Genomic DNA, 17785 nt, shown 5'->3' with positions numbered 1-17785 from the left:
TGTGATTCTAATGTTTGGAATTTACAGATCAAGGTTCAGCTTTCAGATGACTGTGACAACATAATCCCTGGAGTTAAAAGACAACTCCAGAAGCCATGCCATGTGAATTACTGCTGAAGATTCAGTATGGGGCCAGTATTATGATTGCAAGTCTCTTATATTAAAAATTACAGGTGTGCACAGACATGCTTAGTGGGCCAGGCAATACAAATATTGTTCCCTAAATTTCCACTATCATGAATGTTGATGTAATTATCTAATGATCTGTGCCATGGGTTGCAACTTCAACATTGCTTTTCATTTCCCTAATGTTTTTGCTCATTTTGTTGCCAGTAATATTGTTCAATCTGCATGAAAAGAAACAGTCTCTCCTGGAAGTGCAATTTAGAGATGTAGCAGACCAGAAAACTAGTGGCAAGAAGCTGACTGTCAGTGAAAATTGAACAACTGGGACTCAAAATCTAGTGGAAAAGCAAAGATTAATGGGAAGTAATTTGTTTACACTCAAAAATCATTTAAGGCAAAATTGTACCTCCTGGAATTATATATTAAAGCAGTTTTGCTATTTCAATAGAACAATATGTAATGTTTTGCTTTTGAAAAATATAAATAAATTACTTTCAGTTGTGGATGGGCACTTTATGTGCTGTCATGGATTGTTATAAATAAGTGTTTACATAGTCTAACATGAGGAAGCATGATGTTTTAAGGAGTGCTCAGATTTTACAATAAGTTGCTTACTTTATATTCATACATAGGAATTACTTACATAAATTGTAAATGAGGTCTTGGTTGCAAAAGGCTGGCTTGAATCCCTGCTGACAAGAAAAAAAAATAAATTAAGACAGCACTGTGTTAGTGATGTTACTTTTTGTACTGCTAGATACGTGAGCTGAATAGTCTTTTTTTAATTTGAACTCATGCTGTATGTGGAAAAAGGATTTTTCTCTTTTTTTTCTCTTGCTTTGTTTATTTGAAACAGATAGATTGTGTTGTTTTCCCTGACTTAAACCTTCCTGAAATTTAGTATCACTGATTACTGCCTGGATTCACCAGGAAAGAGAAGTCTACCCACAGCTTACTCACTAATTTCCTTTCACACCCACCACACATCTGCACTTGGGACAACAGGAAATTTTAATTAAGACAAAACCTTTTTGCATGATGATTTCATTTCCAAGATAAATAAAAGCAAGCTGGCAGCAACCCTTTGAAAGGAAGGAGCCTGTTTAGACTTTCTGATACATACAGTTGGTTGTCTTTTTCGTCTGCTTTCCTTACATCTTTTCATTTCTGCCATGAGTTTTATTGTGCATGAAATTGATGGCTGGTAGCCCTGATTAAAGCCAGGCCTGACACACTGAGGTGCTGTTGGGAAGACATGGCTCACTCTTTCCCCCCCACTAAATATTCTAGATATTCCACTGCTTGCTGTAGTTTCCTCCCACCCACTCTGTTTGGACTACTGGAGGAGAAAAGCCCATGAAAAAAAAAGAGGTCTGTGCTTATTTCACACACCAGTATGCAGTAATCATGTTTAGCACTGGGGTCATTAGCTTGCACTAACTAACCAGGAAGAAGGTCCATGATATGAAGGTAATAGTGTGAGACACAGGTCAGGGACAAATTGGGGTCCATCTGATGATCTGGGAGAAACCAGGTGCCTGACAATCTTGAGAGAAAGAAAAAAAATTGGCATCAAATGGACCTCGTGACTTGCTGGTGTGTACAGGTTTCCTCCAAGCACAAGTTACTGTTTCAGCAGCAGCTGCTTAGTCCATCTCAGTGTGGGCACAAAGACTGTTTGTACAGGTGCTGCACCTTTTGCTCCTGGAGAGGGGACATTTAGTGGGCCCACTCAGCTATCAAATGTGAGAGTGAGCCAGAGCTCTGAGGATTTCTGACATTCCCCACTGACTGGGTAGGTGACCTGCAGCTGGCTCTTGACATAAGTGGCAGTTCTGCCATTCCTTTCAGCAGGACCAAATGCTACATTCCTAACACAACATGGAGTTGGCTTAGAAGCTCCATATGGGTCTCTTGTAAGTTGGTCCTAATTTTCTTTAATTAGACAATTAGAGAAAAATGTTTTTTCTTTCTGTAGATGCAGGTATTCTATTTATTGGTAAATGCAGCAGAGAAATTAAGTTTTCTTTGCTTGACTCTTTTATATGTCTAACCTTTAATTTAGCAGTACCACTTGTACTGGTCAAAGGAAATTAAATCTTACTGCTCAGTCTGACTGATTTTTCACTCTGGAGATTGCTGAACTTGACCCATCCCTCATATGTCACCGTCAGATATCAGATGACACTTTAGGCTCAAAATGTTACCAGGTTCCTTGGAAAAGGAATAGGCCAAGTTTCATTATGCATACTAACTGGAATTCAGCCTCCATGGAATGACTGCACTATGGTGAACCAGGTGTAACACCCTAAATTTAGTCACTCCCCACTTACAATGACAGATTCTAAAAGGTGTATTGGCCAATGCTGAAGAATGTTGATGGGTTTGTTGATATCCTTCAACTGGAGTACATTTGCAAATATTTAGCATGCAAGCCAAATTCTGACTGAGTTCAAGTTTTGTGCAGCTGTTTTCTTGAATAAAGTTTTCATTTTGATTCCGTTTGGACAGTTTTCCTCTTTCTGCTGGTTATTTTCAGTGTCAAAAGCCATCAGTAGAATGATACATGTCCCTGTGGGTGAAATCTCATCCACATAATTCGGTATTTTCACAGCATTACTCAGCTGGGCTGTTTTATTATGAGGAAAATGAAACTTTGAAAACATTTCCACCTCCATAATGTACTTCTTAAAATTTAAATGAAAAAGAAACACAAAAACTCAACCAAAACAATTCCTATCTGGCAAAAGCTGAGTCTTCTATTTTCCAGGCATTGTGTGACTACTTAATCATTCCTTAAAATAACATATGAGACATTAAAATTTTTTTTTGTCAAAATGTAAGAATGACTCTCTGACTTGCAGTGTTCTGTGTTTTCAGCATCCTGTGTATTGTGTGAATGTAGTTGGAACACAGAATGCACACAATCTTATCACTGTCTCTACGGATGGCAAAATGTGCTCCTGGAGCCTGGACATGCTCTCAACTCCACAGGTGGGTTGGTTTTCATCTACACAGGGGGGAAAAAGTGTCTTTGGTAGAGCAGGATACCTGTGTAGAGGAATATAGCTCCTGAAAGCCAAAATGTCGCATCCTATACAAACTAAAACCAGTGGATGCACTTGAAAGAGTACAGCTTGCTTCCAGCAGTCTCTGCTAAGAGCCAAACCCCATTTCCTTTACCACAAATCGTGTAATTATTGTAATACGTTAATACATAGGTCAGTTTCAAGTGAAAACGAAATAGCCCATTTTAAAGCACGGTAATTACAGAAGTCGCCTGTGGTATAAATTGCACTTATTCTACAGCATTGTTTAACAAATATGGACTAGATTGCACTGCTGCTGAACACACCCTAGGCACTGCAGGTTTCCAAGGCACACAGTCAGAAACTCAGAAACTTGCTGCCTTCAGTAGCCAAAGGAACAAACAATGCAAATCAGAAGTTTTAGAACTAATTCTCCCCCTCTGGAATGTTTGCTACTATTGTCTGTTCCCCCTCCCCTCCTTTCCTTTGTATTAGAAATGAAAAGAAACACAGGAAAATTGCCCAAACCACTTGTGATTATAATAATGGAAACTAAACAAAGAATCCAATGCTGAAAAAGGTGTATAGAAAGCATCTTTTAAGTGTTATCTTCTGAAGAAGCACATTTTCTATTCCAACACATCACTCATTTTTATACACAATTTCTTACAAAAAAAATTAATATCATTTTTACTAAGCATCATGGGATCTGATCTTGTTTCAAAATGCTGCATAGAAACTCCCGATAATGATTCCATTAATCATGCACTAATGTGCAATTACTATTGAATTATTTGCTTTTCAGTGTTGACACAAGAGGTGGGACTCCTCTATCCTAACCTCAACCATCCAAAAGTTGATGTGTCAAGTCTGAGAAATTAGAATTTTCTGTACAGTTGAGGCAGAGAGAGGCTGGTACTTCTGGAGGATGACTCATCCCATCCAAGTGTGAAAAGCTAATTCAGATACCCACCCTAGGACATGGAACTATCCTGTCTTAGGGTGGAAGAGGATTCTGGAAGTCATCACTCTACCCCTCTACTCAAAGCGAGGCCAGCTTCAAAGTTCAACCACATTGCTCATGTCAGGCAACAGTGTGGGGCTGGCAGTTGTGCCCTGGGACTGTCAGAATCTCTTCTGCAGTAGAAATGGAGGCCTCTAAAATGGCCCAGGCACCTATGTCCAAGCACTCTAATCCCTTCCACAGTTTCTCACCTAAACATCAAGGAGACAAATCCCACCCCTGCATTCTCACTTAGTGGAATACTAAAGTCTGAAGCACAGATCTGTGAACATCTGAATTCCAGTACCTCCTCACTCAAATGGAATTTCCCTGCTCCAAAACTGGCTCTCATCAAGGATGGGAACACACCCCACATTACACTGAAGTTTGGCACATGGCTCGTGGTGATCTAGAAAAGAAAGGCACAGGGCTTGATGTCAAGCTGCATGCCATAGCTTTAAACTGGGAGGAGTAAAGTGTTGCTGATGTGTGTCAGTCTGAATCTTTCCAAAGACACAGCTCCAGAGCACTTGTGTACAGTCATGGTGTGGGCACTGGGAGCAGAAAGTCCACCACAGCCTATGGTCATTCCTCTGCAGAGACACTAAGTGATGATCTCAGCCGAGAAGATTTTAACAAAAATATATGGTCTCTTTCCCATATTAACAGAATTTCTCTCTCTCTCTCTCTCTCTCATATGTTTACAGAAATAAGGAGTGGTCTCCCAGTGTATTTTCCATGCCTTGTTTTGCCTTTACAATAGAAATAATTTATTTCAAGGAAAAGTATAAACCAAGCATTTCTCCATGGATTTGCATCATTCTCCTCTCACAGGGATACCCACTTTCTTTACAGCAAAAAAGCCCTTTTGAGAAAAACCCTACAGGCTTTGGCCCTAGAAGAACAGCAGCACAGACTTTTTAAACATAGAGAACATAAACACTTAAATAGCTAAAAATGAAAATGGTGAAATCATTCAGGCCTTTTGTGGATTCTTGGGTTACACCATTTAGGCTGAAAAACTAAAAAGTTGTGCAAAATCTGCTCAAAGCGTACACATCTCGCAACAGCCACAAACTTGCACGGTGATTGTATTTGCAATTGCAAAAATCGTCATGCTGATTTACTTTAAATATAGCTACCAAATGAAAACAGAAAATACTCCTGCTGGTTTGTAGCTTGATGGTAGAGTCTAGAGGGAGTGTTTATAGCTACCTCAGAAAAATCCCACTCTAAGCAATGCTTAGAATGGTGGTAGTGACCAGACCTGTACTTTTAAATTTCGTTCTGCAAAGGGACAAATGACACAGTGCAATAAATGCCTCACATGCACACAATGTTACATGTGCTTCCTGACAACTGATTTCCAGAATGTAAATAGAAGGGTATTGCATGATTTATTAAAGCCTGAGGCTGGCAAATGTAACCATTAAGGTATTATCTTTAGTTTCTGCCCCATTAGATTTTAAATTCTCACCTGTCATCTCTGGCTGATTTAAGATGATGCAGAAAAGACCATTGCCTTCCTGCCAGTCTCATTCGTGTGACAGACAGTACTGGGGATGGCAAGAGCATCCTGGTTTGTGCCATTGCATCTTCTTACATCTTATGCAGAAACTAAAGTTCTGTGACTGGGTCAAATTATTTCATATTCCTCTCCTGCTACCCCATGTAATATTTAGAAATCAGTTATAAAAAAAACCCAACCCAGACTAACAAAAGGAGATCCCAGCATAATAACAAAAACCTGTTTTGGTAGGAGAGCATGGAGCTGGTATACAATAAGTCCAAGCCAGTGGCGGTCACAGGAATGGCTTTCCCAACCGGAGATGTCAATAACTTTGTTGTGGGCAGTGAAGAGGGGACAGTCTACACAGCCTGTCGTCATGGAAGGTGAAGTTCAGCATTTTGTACTTATAAAACATTGTGTACCTGTGTTGATGAGAGATAGCAAAGTGTGTGTGTGGAGAGTGTTCTGTGTTTTTTTCTCTTGGATCAACAATGTCTGTACTGTTCCTGTGACCAGTACAGGAGATGCCTGACTTTGAGCATCTTTGCTACAGTCTGTTATACTGGGGCAATTATCCCAGGCTCCCTGTGTACTTAGTGGGGAGCAATGATTACCCTTAGGTTCACTTCCTTCACCTTTTTCAGTTATGTGCCTGAAGAGAAGATGGCTGGGCCCTCAGAAATGCCTCTTTGTCAGAGATGTGATGAGATGAGATATGAGATGATGAGATGAGTCTCTACACGGATAAATCAGAGAAAAGCCACCACGGGCCTGGTTCCTTTAATAACATGGATGCAGCCACAGTGTGCCACCTGGGTTCTAGAGAATCCTATTCTCTCTCATACACAGTGGTCATGCATAATATAACCCAGGCTGTAATCTAATACTGCAAGTTCCTTGTTCTGCACCCTGCAAACCTGCAGGATGCTAGTGCGTTCTGTTAACTTCCAGTAGTAGTTTAATCTCTGGGAAAATTGAAAGGTTTTTGTAAAGAACAAACTTTTTCCACTGATAGACTTGGAGCTCATCCCCACCAGTAGTATGCAATGTTCTCTGAATCCGTATTTTATCATATTCTGAGTTTATGTTGACCAAAAAAGACATTGATACAGTGGTTTAAGATTGTAAGGCTTCCATTTCACATCCCCAATGTTTTATAAATACTGATTTGCATATGTTTTGTTCAGTGTTTTTATTTTAAACGATTTTTATTTTAGCCTGACCACTGTCAGTATTCCAAAATTGTGTCTATTTAGGCATATACTGGCTGATAGGCTGTGTGGCAGACCATGGTTTGAATGAGTCTTAGGCTGCTAAAATGAATGGAGCATGCCCAAGGGCATTTCTCACTTCTGAACTTCCAGACTTGCCTGGTTTGTTCCTCACAAGGGCAAGGTGCCAGATCTTCTTTTTGGCACACCTTTTTAGAAACCTTCTACTGTCCATTGACAAAAGCCCTTCTGCTCCTGCCTGTCTTTCCTGGAGCTTTTTGCTATCATCCCTGGTTTATTTCCAGAGGCTCCTGCGTCCTTCAGCCTGGCACTGTGAAGAGCCATACGTTATTCTGGAAAAAGGTGTATCAAAGCACAGCAGATAAACAGAATGGTCTCATTGCTCCAGAACTCCCCTTACCCTACTGACTACTTGGCAGATAGCCAGGATGAAATGAGAGGTGTCCCTTGTATCCAGCACTGCTCCAGCACATGCTGCGGGGTCTGGCAGGGGAACCTAAGTGAGGCCACACTGTCCACACAGGAGAGGTGAGGGGACGCTGCACCAGCTGGATGAGGAACCAGTTTCCTCTGGCATAGTTCCATATCCCATTTCAGTACACTGTACTCACACTGGCACAGGGCTGACAGGCTCATCAGAGCTGTGGCTATTTTTAATGTATATTCTTCCACTCGCAATTTTTCTACAATCTAGCTAAAAGGGTAATTTCATGATTCCCTTGTCTGTGTACACTGTGAGACAGCACTGACAACTGATCTGGCATCATTTGCTTCCAGGAAGAAGAAAGCTGTGAACATTCTCTCTTACACAGCATTGTACTTTTCCTTCCTAACAGCTATTTTAGCCTCTGGCTGATTAAATGCACATCTCCCCTTGTTCAAATTAATGACTGTATGATACCTGATCACAGGATCAGTTCCTTCACTTTTTGTGAAAAAGCATTTACTTCCTAGTAACTTGATTGACTGCTATGAAAAGTTATCTTAGATATTTAAGAGAAAAAGAATGGCCCATGATAAGTCATTAACATATCTGCATTGTTATTTAATGGTTATTCCTTGTGATAATGGCATACTCAGAGGCATAAGCTATAGTATAATTACAATTTAGAATTATTTTATAATTATACAGAAATGTTATTTCAATCTACAGGAGTAGACAGTGTATATAGAAGTGAGTAAGGTAAGTATTTCAGAAGATAAATTCTCCCTGTGCTTGATTCTGAGCATTAATTTTGCCCACTGGAGTAAACCTCTGCAGGCAAAGGCCGTAGAAGAAGGAGACAGATTTGCAGGTTAAGTAGAACTTTAAAAGGAAACAGGAACCTAACAGTAAAGAAAACTTATATAAAATCATTAGGTAGTAAATCATTCTCTGCATGTAAATCTTTCTTCTTCCTGTAGTAAAGCTGGCATTGGTGAAATTTTTGAAGGCCACCAAGGACCTGTCACAGGAATCAATTGTCACATGGCAGTGGGTCCAATAGATTTTTCCCATCTCTTTGTCACATCATCATTTGACTGGACAGTGAAATTGTGGACCACAAAGGTAAGAAGTCAAAGTTGGGCCGGTACAAGTAATGCTGCTTGTGAAAATGCTGTTGTTAGAAATATTTTAATCCTATCAAGTCCTAAGAACCAATTAATTGAAAGGCTGAGGTGAGAATGAGCATAGTGGTAGAATTGTAAATAAAATATATAGCTAGTGTAACCCTCAATCATATTTGCCCTGGAGCATGCCTTGCCCTTTAGCAGGCTTTCATTTCGGTATTAACCCTAGTGCTGTGCAGTTTCACAAGGCAGGGAGATGAGGATATCTGGTACTCTCAGCCATCAAACAATCCATTCAGCACTCCCAGTGCAGGCTAAATTGCAAGGCTAATACTATGCACTGTGGTGGTGCACAAGCAGGAACACTTTCCTCTGATGAAGCAACAGGGGAAGTGCACATGCAACTTAGTGCAATCAATATCACTTGTGAAATTCACTGCTGGAGGAGGCTGTGATAGCCAAAAGGTATAAAATATCCCAATGACATTAGACACTGGAAGCAGGAAGTACATGCTGGAACTTACATTCATGACCACCAGGGATCTGTTGCTGACTACTCTATGGCCGTCTGCTTGTGACTTCTTTCAGAGGGAGCAGCAGAACAGCAGAAATGTCACAGTCCTGTGAAACTTTGAAACCCCAACCCTCCATGGGACAGGCTAAACAGACCAACCTGGTTTGTTGTCCAGGCTAAGTAAAACAGGACAATGAGATGTAAAATCCTAATTATATAAGTCATCTAAATTTATTTTTCCATACACCACACAGAGAACAGTTTTCCAAATGTCAGGTTCTTGCCTTAACCGAGTTAGTTTTATGCCTGCATTTGATTCACATCCTGAGCTGCACCCTGCAGAGTTCCAGTACTGGAAGCTGACACCAGTCAGGAAGTATCTCAGCATGTGTAACTCCAAGATATCAGGGCTTGGAGATGCTAGAGCAGATGCACAACAAATGTAAATATGAAAGTGATCAGAAGGGCTCATGTGACAGCCTTGTGCTGGAAAAAGAAGCAGTTACCTAGATTACAACTTGAATCAGCTTCCATAGTGGCTTCCTAATGCTTTTGTTAATGGCCTGATCCAATGTGTGTGCTAATTACAGGTATCTTTTCCTAATCAGCAGTAACCACAGCTGATGGTTTTGTCTTGAGCATTACACTTCAGGAAACTCATAGTGAGAAAGATACATGATTTACCTAATTCACATCTTTACTATATTCACTATATTTATCACTAGACCCAGCCTTAACCAATGCAAAAGTAATCCAGAGGCATGGACATGGGCAGGCTGGAATGGGTCTGGGATGGTTCCTAGGTTGTAAACATTAGAAAAGGCTGCAGGATGGACAGCTTAGATGTTGGCTCACTGGGGCTAGATAGGCTACTTGGTGTGTGGGACAAGGGCAGTGGTGACAGGGGAATACTGGAGTGTTGAAGCTGAAGCTGAGTAAGGGGAGAAGAGTTTGTGGGGAGTGCAGGGAAGATGAAAGGCAAGTATTGAATTCCAATCACACATGTACAGAAAAGGATTGGTTGTCAGCTTGAGGCTGAATATGGCAATGAGGGTCTCATTCATCTGCAGCTTAAATGAAATTGCATTGAACAGATAATAAAGCCTGATTTTTATTTTAAACTTTTGGGATTTTAGAAGTTAGTAGTAACACTAATACAGCATATTTTGGGCACAAAGACACTGCAGATAGTAACACACAGTTACCCTTGTGGAATATTTCAGTGTCAGAATGGTTGAGTCTGATTTTGTTCAAGACAATCAGTTTTCAAAGAACCAAACCATTTAAATTTCTGATATATATCAAGCTGTGGCTCATCTGGCAAGAGGGGCTTCCTGAGAGAGCTGTTTGACCGAGCTGGGTGAGCTGTGATGTGCATGTGACACGCCACAGCACTGCTCAGAGCTGGAAGCCACATTGCTGTTTTGGATCACTCACTTTCTTCTCGAGCAGGTTTGAGCAGCAGCAGCAGCCCCCAGCTGCTGCCCCACCAGCCACTGCCCTGTGAAAACATCCTCTGAGACACTAGACAAGTTCTTGAATTGTGATGAATGTTTTCTTTTTCTCCCCATTCAACTGCATCAGAAGTTTATTTCCATATTGTCTGAATAATTTTCTTGGCTGGAGCTACTACATATTTAAGGCTCTCTTTGTTCAGTTCTCATAGTCAAGGCTCAGTCAATCAGTGGGCTCTGAAAAAAAATAGTGGATTGATGTGAAGTATTAAGTGCTTCTGCTGGCTAACAAGTTTTTAGTCGGAATTGGTTTATTTCTTTAGTTTCTTATTTGTAAATTTAATCTCCCTATCAGCATCCAAAGCCGTATTGCTTTCCTGCTTCTACAAGCGTTGTCTACTTAATCCTGTGCACATTATCCTCTTTGGTCATGAAATTCAATTCCTTTCTGTTTCACAGGTTCAGAGTCAATGTCCAATTGTAAAGTGAACCATAAAAGCTTTGTGTTTATATTGTCTATTGATGTTGTGTAGCATCCTGGTGTGCTTACAAGAAAGGCACTTTTCATAGCAGGCATTTGACTGATGGATTGAAAGCACCATCTCCCTTAAAAACTCTCGCTTGACATTTTATAATGTTTTCGTGGTTAACACATTTTCTAGCTAAAGGCAGTTCAACCAGGTGACTGAGAACAAGATTTTCACTAACAGATGAATGAGCGTTTTGTAGATAACACTAATACAAGGTTCACATTATCATCCATCACATTAGCCAACAATTAGATCCCTGTGTGAATAGCAAGCAACCAGAAGCAAGAGGAAAAGAAACAGAAATTGCAAATATAGTTCCTTGATAACCATGGCATTACCTGGTTCCTGATGAAGCTAATAGGGCTTTCAACTTGAATTCATGCTACACTGTGTGAGCAAGTCTTGGATGCAGAGCTGTGAAAGGGAAGTCCCGATGTGAAGTGTCTGTAGAGCTCTGCCCTTAATTAGGTAGTGTCGGTATGATGCTTTGAAGAGGTAAAGTGCTAAGTGGAAATGCTAAGTGTTGTTAATTAATTAAACACTAATCCTCATGAATGAATAGCATGAGGTTAAATAATGAAATGTAAGTATTGTTGTTATTATTACAGCAATTGCTGTTTGGAGAGCAAATTTTTTGATATTGTGTCAAGAGACGGAAGTTGTCTTGGAATTGTTAAAACATAGCAAAGCATAAGCTGGTTTCAGCTGAAGCCTAGAAGATGGCTTGTTTGCTGCTAAGGGAGTTAATAAGGATCTGGACAGAGAGCTGGATTTTGTTAGTTTTTTCATCCTTCACATGCCTTCTTTAGCTCTTATCCTTCCACTGAGGGGAGGTGCTAATGACTTGTTTTCTCCTCTTGCAGTATGCCTGAGTCAAGCCCAGGTGGGCAGAGACTGGAATAACTGTAACAACATTGCTGTATCCCCATGCATGCTGGTCTCCCTCTGGCTAATGTTTAAGTAATGGTGGTAAATGCCATAATCAGAAGGCAGCTCAGAGGTGAGGAGAATGGTATCAGGACCACCACATAACCATTAATAGGGTCTAATGGAACCAGAGGTCACTTGTGCCATCAGTGACAGACTACCCATTGTGTGCCTATGCTCAGTTTTGCTTTACTAGCATGTGCATCAGCGGTAGTGCCTTCCTTGTCCCTCTCCTTTGTCTTTTGTTTCTTATGCTCCTCACATGCTGCTCTTCTCTTCTGGCATGCTGTGCTGCTCCAGTCTGCAGTCTGTTGAGCTTTTCTGAGAAACCACACTTTAAACAGCAAACATTCCCATTTCTATGCTATGTGCCTTCACATCCATCTCTGTACCTTGAACATCTTACACCCATGTGCTTGTTGACAACCTGGTACCACTGGGTACAAACCAGTCCTCCTGTCTCTTGGAGCAAATTATTTTACCTGTCATACCTTCCTATCAGCATGTAACCTCAGACTCCACTGGTTGTCATTTAGCCTTGAGTTGAACACCATCCCCTCCAAGCTGAAGCCTACCTCTAGAAAAATGCAAAGAAGCATGTGGTGTTGGTTTTATTGTAACACCTATAGTGACTCTGCCCTTCCCCAGAAGCTTTGCTGATAGCATCTGCTTAGATCTACTTAATAGACCAGATTTACTGTGATGGAAAAGGGTGTTGCAGAATGAACCAGAGCACTGCTTGATGGTCATCTTTGGGCTGTCTTCTCATATTATCATGTAAGGCATTTTAGATGACTCTTACTTCATATGAAGTTGGATCCTCCTGGATCTTTTATTATGTAGAGCTTTCACACTTTGGTTTCTTGTGCAGCCACTGGAAAGAAGTAACTGTACTGCATACATTAGACATCTCTTGGAGATACCACCACTCCTGCCTGCCACTGACTATGCAGGAGCCCAAGTCTGGCAGATGATCAGTTGCTGTAGCTTTTGGTGGCTTTCTTGCATCTGGACAGCTTCAGGCCATATCTAAACTGGCAGACATGTCAGCACTTTTGAGCTCCCAAGTCTGTCTTCTTATTCTGGCTTCTCCCAAACCACTACCAGGAAGGAATCAGCCTCTTTATCCCACACCACACACACATACACATATGCACCTTGATTTGCAGCCAGAATCCTGTGGAATCCTTTACTACTCCTCCCTCTGACTGATTTTGATGGAGCTCAAATGTCTATCTCAGGGGACAATTTCACTCCTCTTATTTTAGATACTTGACTAGAATGGTCTCCCTCACTGCTGCATTACCACACAAAGTTCCTTTTCTCTTTGATAAAAGTAATGAAAATTATTAATTTGATTAATCACTGCCCAAATGTTATCTGATTATAGAGAATGACAAAAGGTGATAAAATAGCAGGCTGGGATTTCATGGAAAAGGTCTCTATGTGGTGTGAGTTCAGAATTTTGAGTTTGGTCCAAAAACGAGGCAATGAATGAATTTGCTTCAGAGCACACTTTCTGTCAAAAGGCCAAGATGACTTGGGGAAGAGGGTGGAGTTGCCTGTTCAGACAGGATTTTTTTAGGTTTTGCCCTTTACCTCTGGAGCCAGAGGTCTGGCTCTCATCCAGCTGTATTAAAAAAAAAAAAAAAAAAAAAAAAAGTATTTTCTTGGTAATTTTAAAGAGCAAAACCAAAATGAAGAATGAAGTCAGGTGGCTTGAAATGAGTCCCAAGTTCTTCACTTGAAATACTTCTCATGATTTTGGTTTTCTGTGTAGCCATATTTGATAAGTGTTAGGAAAATATTCATCAGCTGGCCAACATAATTAATTTGCTCACATGAAACATGGTGCTTCTTTGTGATATATTTCAGGAAGAATGGCACACACACAAATAAAACAGTTATCTAAAATACTGAGTTCTAAAAAGCTCAGTGGGTTAAAGTGTATTTCAGAAAACCCTAATATAAATCCAGCTGTAGCAGTGAAAGCTCTATTTGCACATGGAAAGCAGAATTGGATTTCAGGAGCTTATATAATCTGTGCAAAACAAAGTCATCTTTCCTTTTCTCCCTGAAATCAAAATGCAAACCTCCCACTGACAGTTCTGTTGCAGAATTACACTGGAGGATCAAGCTCACATGCAATAGTGAAACATCTCAGGACAATTATCAGTATATAAAGCCCAGGACTTCTTCCCTAATGGAAATTTTCTCCCACCTGCTTCAGGCAGCCATCCTTTCTCTGCCATGTGACAGACTTTTGTTCTCAGTAAAGAAAAGAAGCCATGTTCCAAGTCCTACAAGATGAAGTTGTCTTCAATAATAATTAGCCTCAAAATCATTGCTTACTGACCCATGAAAGCTCTGCAGGCATCCTGGTGGCAGCAGCTACAAATACTAATCTTGACTGTTTAGCAGACAGTGCTGTAACATCAGGCTGTGTCAGCCATCCTGCAATGTTCCTTGTGCTCCTGCTTCCTGGCAGCTGAACTGCAGCAGCAGGGTCACTTGAAAGCCTGGCAATTCGCCGAGTACACACGCAATGCTGAGCCAGATACCCTGCGATGAAGCGGCATTTTCCATTAAAAAGAGAAATTGAATTTTCAGGGGCCTCATACTGAACGTTCCCATCAGAGCCGCAGAGGTGGGAAACAACTAAACCGCAGCTACATTATCCCACTCCTCTCCTCGCCTTGCAATTTGAGCTAAACTACCTCTCTTTAACAACTTGAGGCCCGAAGCAGGGAGCCCAGTCCCAATGACCCCAGAAGAGGTACGTGCAGGAGGACCTCAGCATGTGCTGCTGCCTCTCCTGCATGACAGGAAAGGATAGCGCACCCATCCAGCTTCTCCCAAATCATCCCACTCATTCTCCAGCCCTGCTGCCTTGTCCCATCTGTGTGGGATTTAAACCCACAGGGAGTGACAACTGCAGGTAGAAGGCCAAATCTGCCCCTCAGTGTTTCACTGTGTTTCCTCTGACCAGGATTTGGTCGTTCTTCAATCAACATGCCTTGCTTATATTTCTCAGAAAGTCCCTCAAGAGCTTCTCTGAAAAATAATCCAGGAATTTAGTAATATAAAGGCAGGAATATGAACTACAGAAACTATGAATCAGTTTGGTAGGCAAGGGCAGTAAGACTTCCTGTAATGTTTTGAGCTTCTTCAAAGAAATTGAGCCATTTTTAGAAGCAGGTAGAAATTCCAAAAGAAAACAATAGTTTTTCTAAAGAAGTCTCTTGACACAAATGCATAGTTTTAGATGCATGTTTTAAGTAAAAGGTGGAAAACTTGATTACCATTCAGCGATGAAGTCTGCAGTCTGAGGAAGTACAGAACAAATGGCAGATACCTGTATAAGCTTTTCCAGTGTTGCTGTCTGCACTTGCCTCCAGCTTGATGTGGGTGAATGAAGCAGAGGATATTAAACCTCACAGAGTGGAGACCCATAGGCACAACTCTTGTAATTGTGGAGTAAGAGAGGCTCCAGATCAGGAATTAAACTCGATGATCTAAAATGCATAAACAATACACCAGCCTGGCCAGAAGGAACCACAGCTAGAAGGAGCTGGGGAACACTGTAAGCCAGTTTGCCTTACATACATTCTGATGTTTTTAAAGTTCACCCATTGCAAGCAAATCTTTTAAATAATTTAAATTTACAGTAGGCATCAAGCAATGCACATTTATATCAAACTCACTGAAAATAGTTCCTCAGCTAATATGCAGTGGTGAAGAGGAATGCCACGCTTTCTGCTTTTTTTCTTTAGAAAATAAAAAGGTCTTTTTCCCATGGGTAAGTGGAAAGGTGTGGTAGAAGAGAACTTTTGAAGTAGAGCAGCACAGCCAGAATGTGTTGAACCTCTGCTGAGCACGTAAAGAGTTAAGAAGGATTAACCATGTAAGTAGTTTACCTGTCAGTAAAACTGGCTTCCAGGCTATCTTCACAGATTTCAAAAGCTCTGCTGTTTGAATTTCTGATGCTCTTAAAAGACAAGTGCTGTCTGACTTTCCAAGTTCTTTTATTTTTTTCTTCATACCATAGTATTAGACATTAAGATCAGTTCTCATTAAAACCGCCTGTGCCAATCATCAAACCTTTTTTCCTTTGCTTCCTTCTTTTATACTCACTCGTGGCATTTTGACTTTGAAGGAAACCACAAAAATGTAATCATCAGGTTATCTCCAGACTTGGTCTGCTCTCATAGCCCCTTTCCTTTCGGTGTTAGCCTTGTCCCCTCCTCCATCCATAATAATTCCCACATGTTAATGCAAAAATATTGGACTTTCTTTTATTATTGACAATAAAGAAAGGCAACAGTTTCAGCATCTCTGTGAGAACAATGATTTCTAAAAGTGAACAATTTTCTGCCTTGTCTGTCTGCAGCTTTTAGAATGCCAAAACCCAATCAGTGTAACAATACTACAGCACTTAAACAAAAGGGTTGTTACGAGTATAGGGATCATTTCCACACTCACTCCTTTCCCCCTGTTGCTACTGAGTCTAAAACTTAAGCCTGTTATCTTGCCAATCAAGTCAGTTTAGACTTGGTTCAGTGACCTAGTAGTTAGCTGACAGTGAGGTGACACAGCATACAGATCAGTCATAGCCCAGTGAAATTTTCTTTGAGTCCCAGAGGCTCATCTGCAATCCAGCACTGAAACTGACTACCAGAAGGAATTTTAAGGCAGGTAAAGGAACTGTAACTCAGTTCAGGGTACCTCAGTTAGCCAGTGACATTGGGTGGCTGAAGCAGAACATTCCCCTTTTGCTTTCCCATTGCCATCCTTGGAAGATCTGGCTAGTTCTGGAAAAGGTGGAGCAGGCTGCAAGTTGTGAGTTGTATAGTGCTGGGGTCTGTAGGATAATGATACCCTTTGTGGAGAATGCAGACAGGCTTTGCTGAGCCATCAGGGATGTACCTGTAACTGCTGCCTCTGATTTATGATATTTAGCAACAGTTCCTGGGAATGTTGTAACTTAAAAATGAGCATAAACTGAATTTAGTCAAGTCGCACAAGTATAGTATCCAAGTAGGAGCTATTGGATAATCCTAGATCACTGTAACCATTAGAAAACAGATTTTTGAGAAACATGGTAGTCCAGAAGTGGCAAAATTCCTGTGGAGATCAGTCAGTCTGAATGAAAACCAGGGCCTCTGACTCAATACCAATTGAGAGAGAACATGAAGGTTTGCAAGAGCAGCTGAGCCTTGTACAGAACAGAGCACTTCTCACCACAAGAGGTATGGACAGACAACCCTAAAAAGCTAATAGATGGTGTCCCAAGTGGGACAACATTGAAGGCCAAGACCAGAGTAAAACCAGACTCGATGAGTATTTGCCTCAATATTCCCAACAGCTTTTAGTTTCTGCTATGCTGTCTGCATGTTTTAAGGCCTGGTTAAATGTCACTGTCAGAAGGGAAACAATGAGCCTGGATTCAGAAGAACATTGGGCTCTCTTTCAAGATGGAGAAGAGTGGGCCTATAAAACACTGAACAAGCACAGATCCTATCCTGAGCAGAAGTTCCACAAGCTGTGCCCTGTCCCAGTTTCTTTGACATCATCTAGTCAGTGTGACACTACAGCACTCATGTTAAAGAAAGACAGAAGATTGTACCTTCCCTGTGTGTTATCTCTTCTGAAAGAGATGTCTTTCTTTGACACCCTTTTGCAGGTTGTGGTTTTATTTATTTATAGAATATTTTATAGAATGCTCACAGAGACCAAGTTCATAGAATCATAGAATGGTTTGGGTTGAAGGGTCTGTAAAGATCATCTCATTCCCAACTCCTGTTCCCTGGTTTGTTCAAGGGCCAGACAGAGGAACAGATCCTCTGCTCAGGACCACTCTGGCTGTGCTCTTTCCAAGTGCCTGAAAGCCTGAGCTTGAGCTTAAGCAA

At 41.0% G+C, this 17785-nt stretch overlaps 1 protein-coding gene across 5 annotated transcripts in view; it reads left to right on the top strand.

Moving 5' to 3' along the window:
• Positions 1-17785, top strand: part of DYNC1I1 (dynein cytoplasmic 1 intermediate chain 1) — a 201548-nt gene that overhangs the window by 154961 nt on the left and 28802 nt on the right. For all 5 annotated transcript variants that reach the window (XM_014248490.2, XM_014248488.2, XM_088061816.1 and 2 more), the window contains exons 12-14: positions 3007-3120; positions 5918-6051; positions 8305-8449. In XM_014248490.2, the coding sequence (XP_014103965.1) occupies positions 3007-3120; positions 5918-6051; positions 8305-8449 (393 nt within the window). The remainder of the gene's footprint in view (positions 1-3006; positions 3121-5917; positions 6052-8304; positions 8450-17785) is intronic.

The sequence above is a fragment of the Pseudopodoces humilis genome, chromosome 1 (assembly GCF_049639895.1).
Source record: "Pseudopodoces humilis isolate 2021_Gansu_Grassland_sample_001 chromosome 1, ASM4963989v1, whole genome shotgun sequence".
Lineage (NCBI taxonomy): Eukaryota > Metazoa > Chordata > Aves > Passeriformes > Paridae > Pseudopodoces > Pseudopodoces humilis.
The sequence above is the reverse complement of the archived record's forward strand: the minus strand, read 5'-3'. Positions and strand labels throughout refer to the sequence as shown.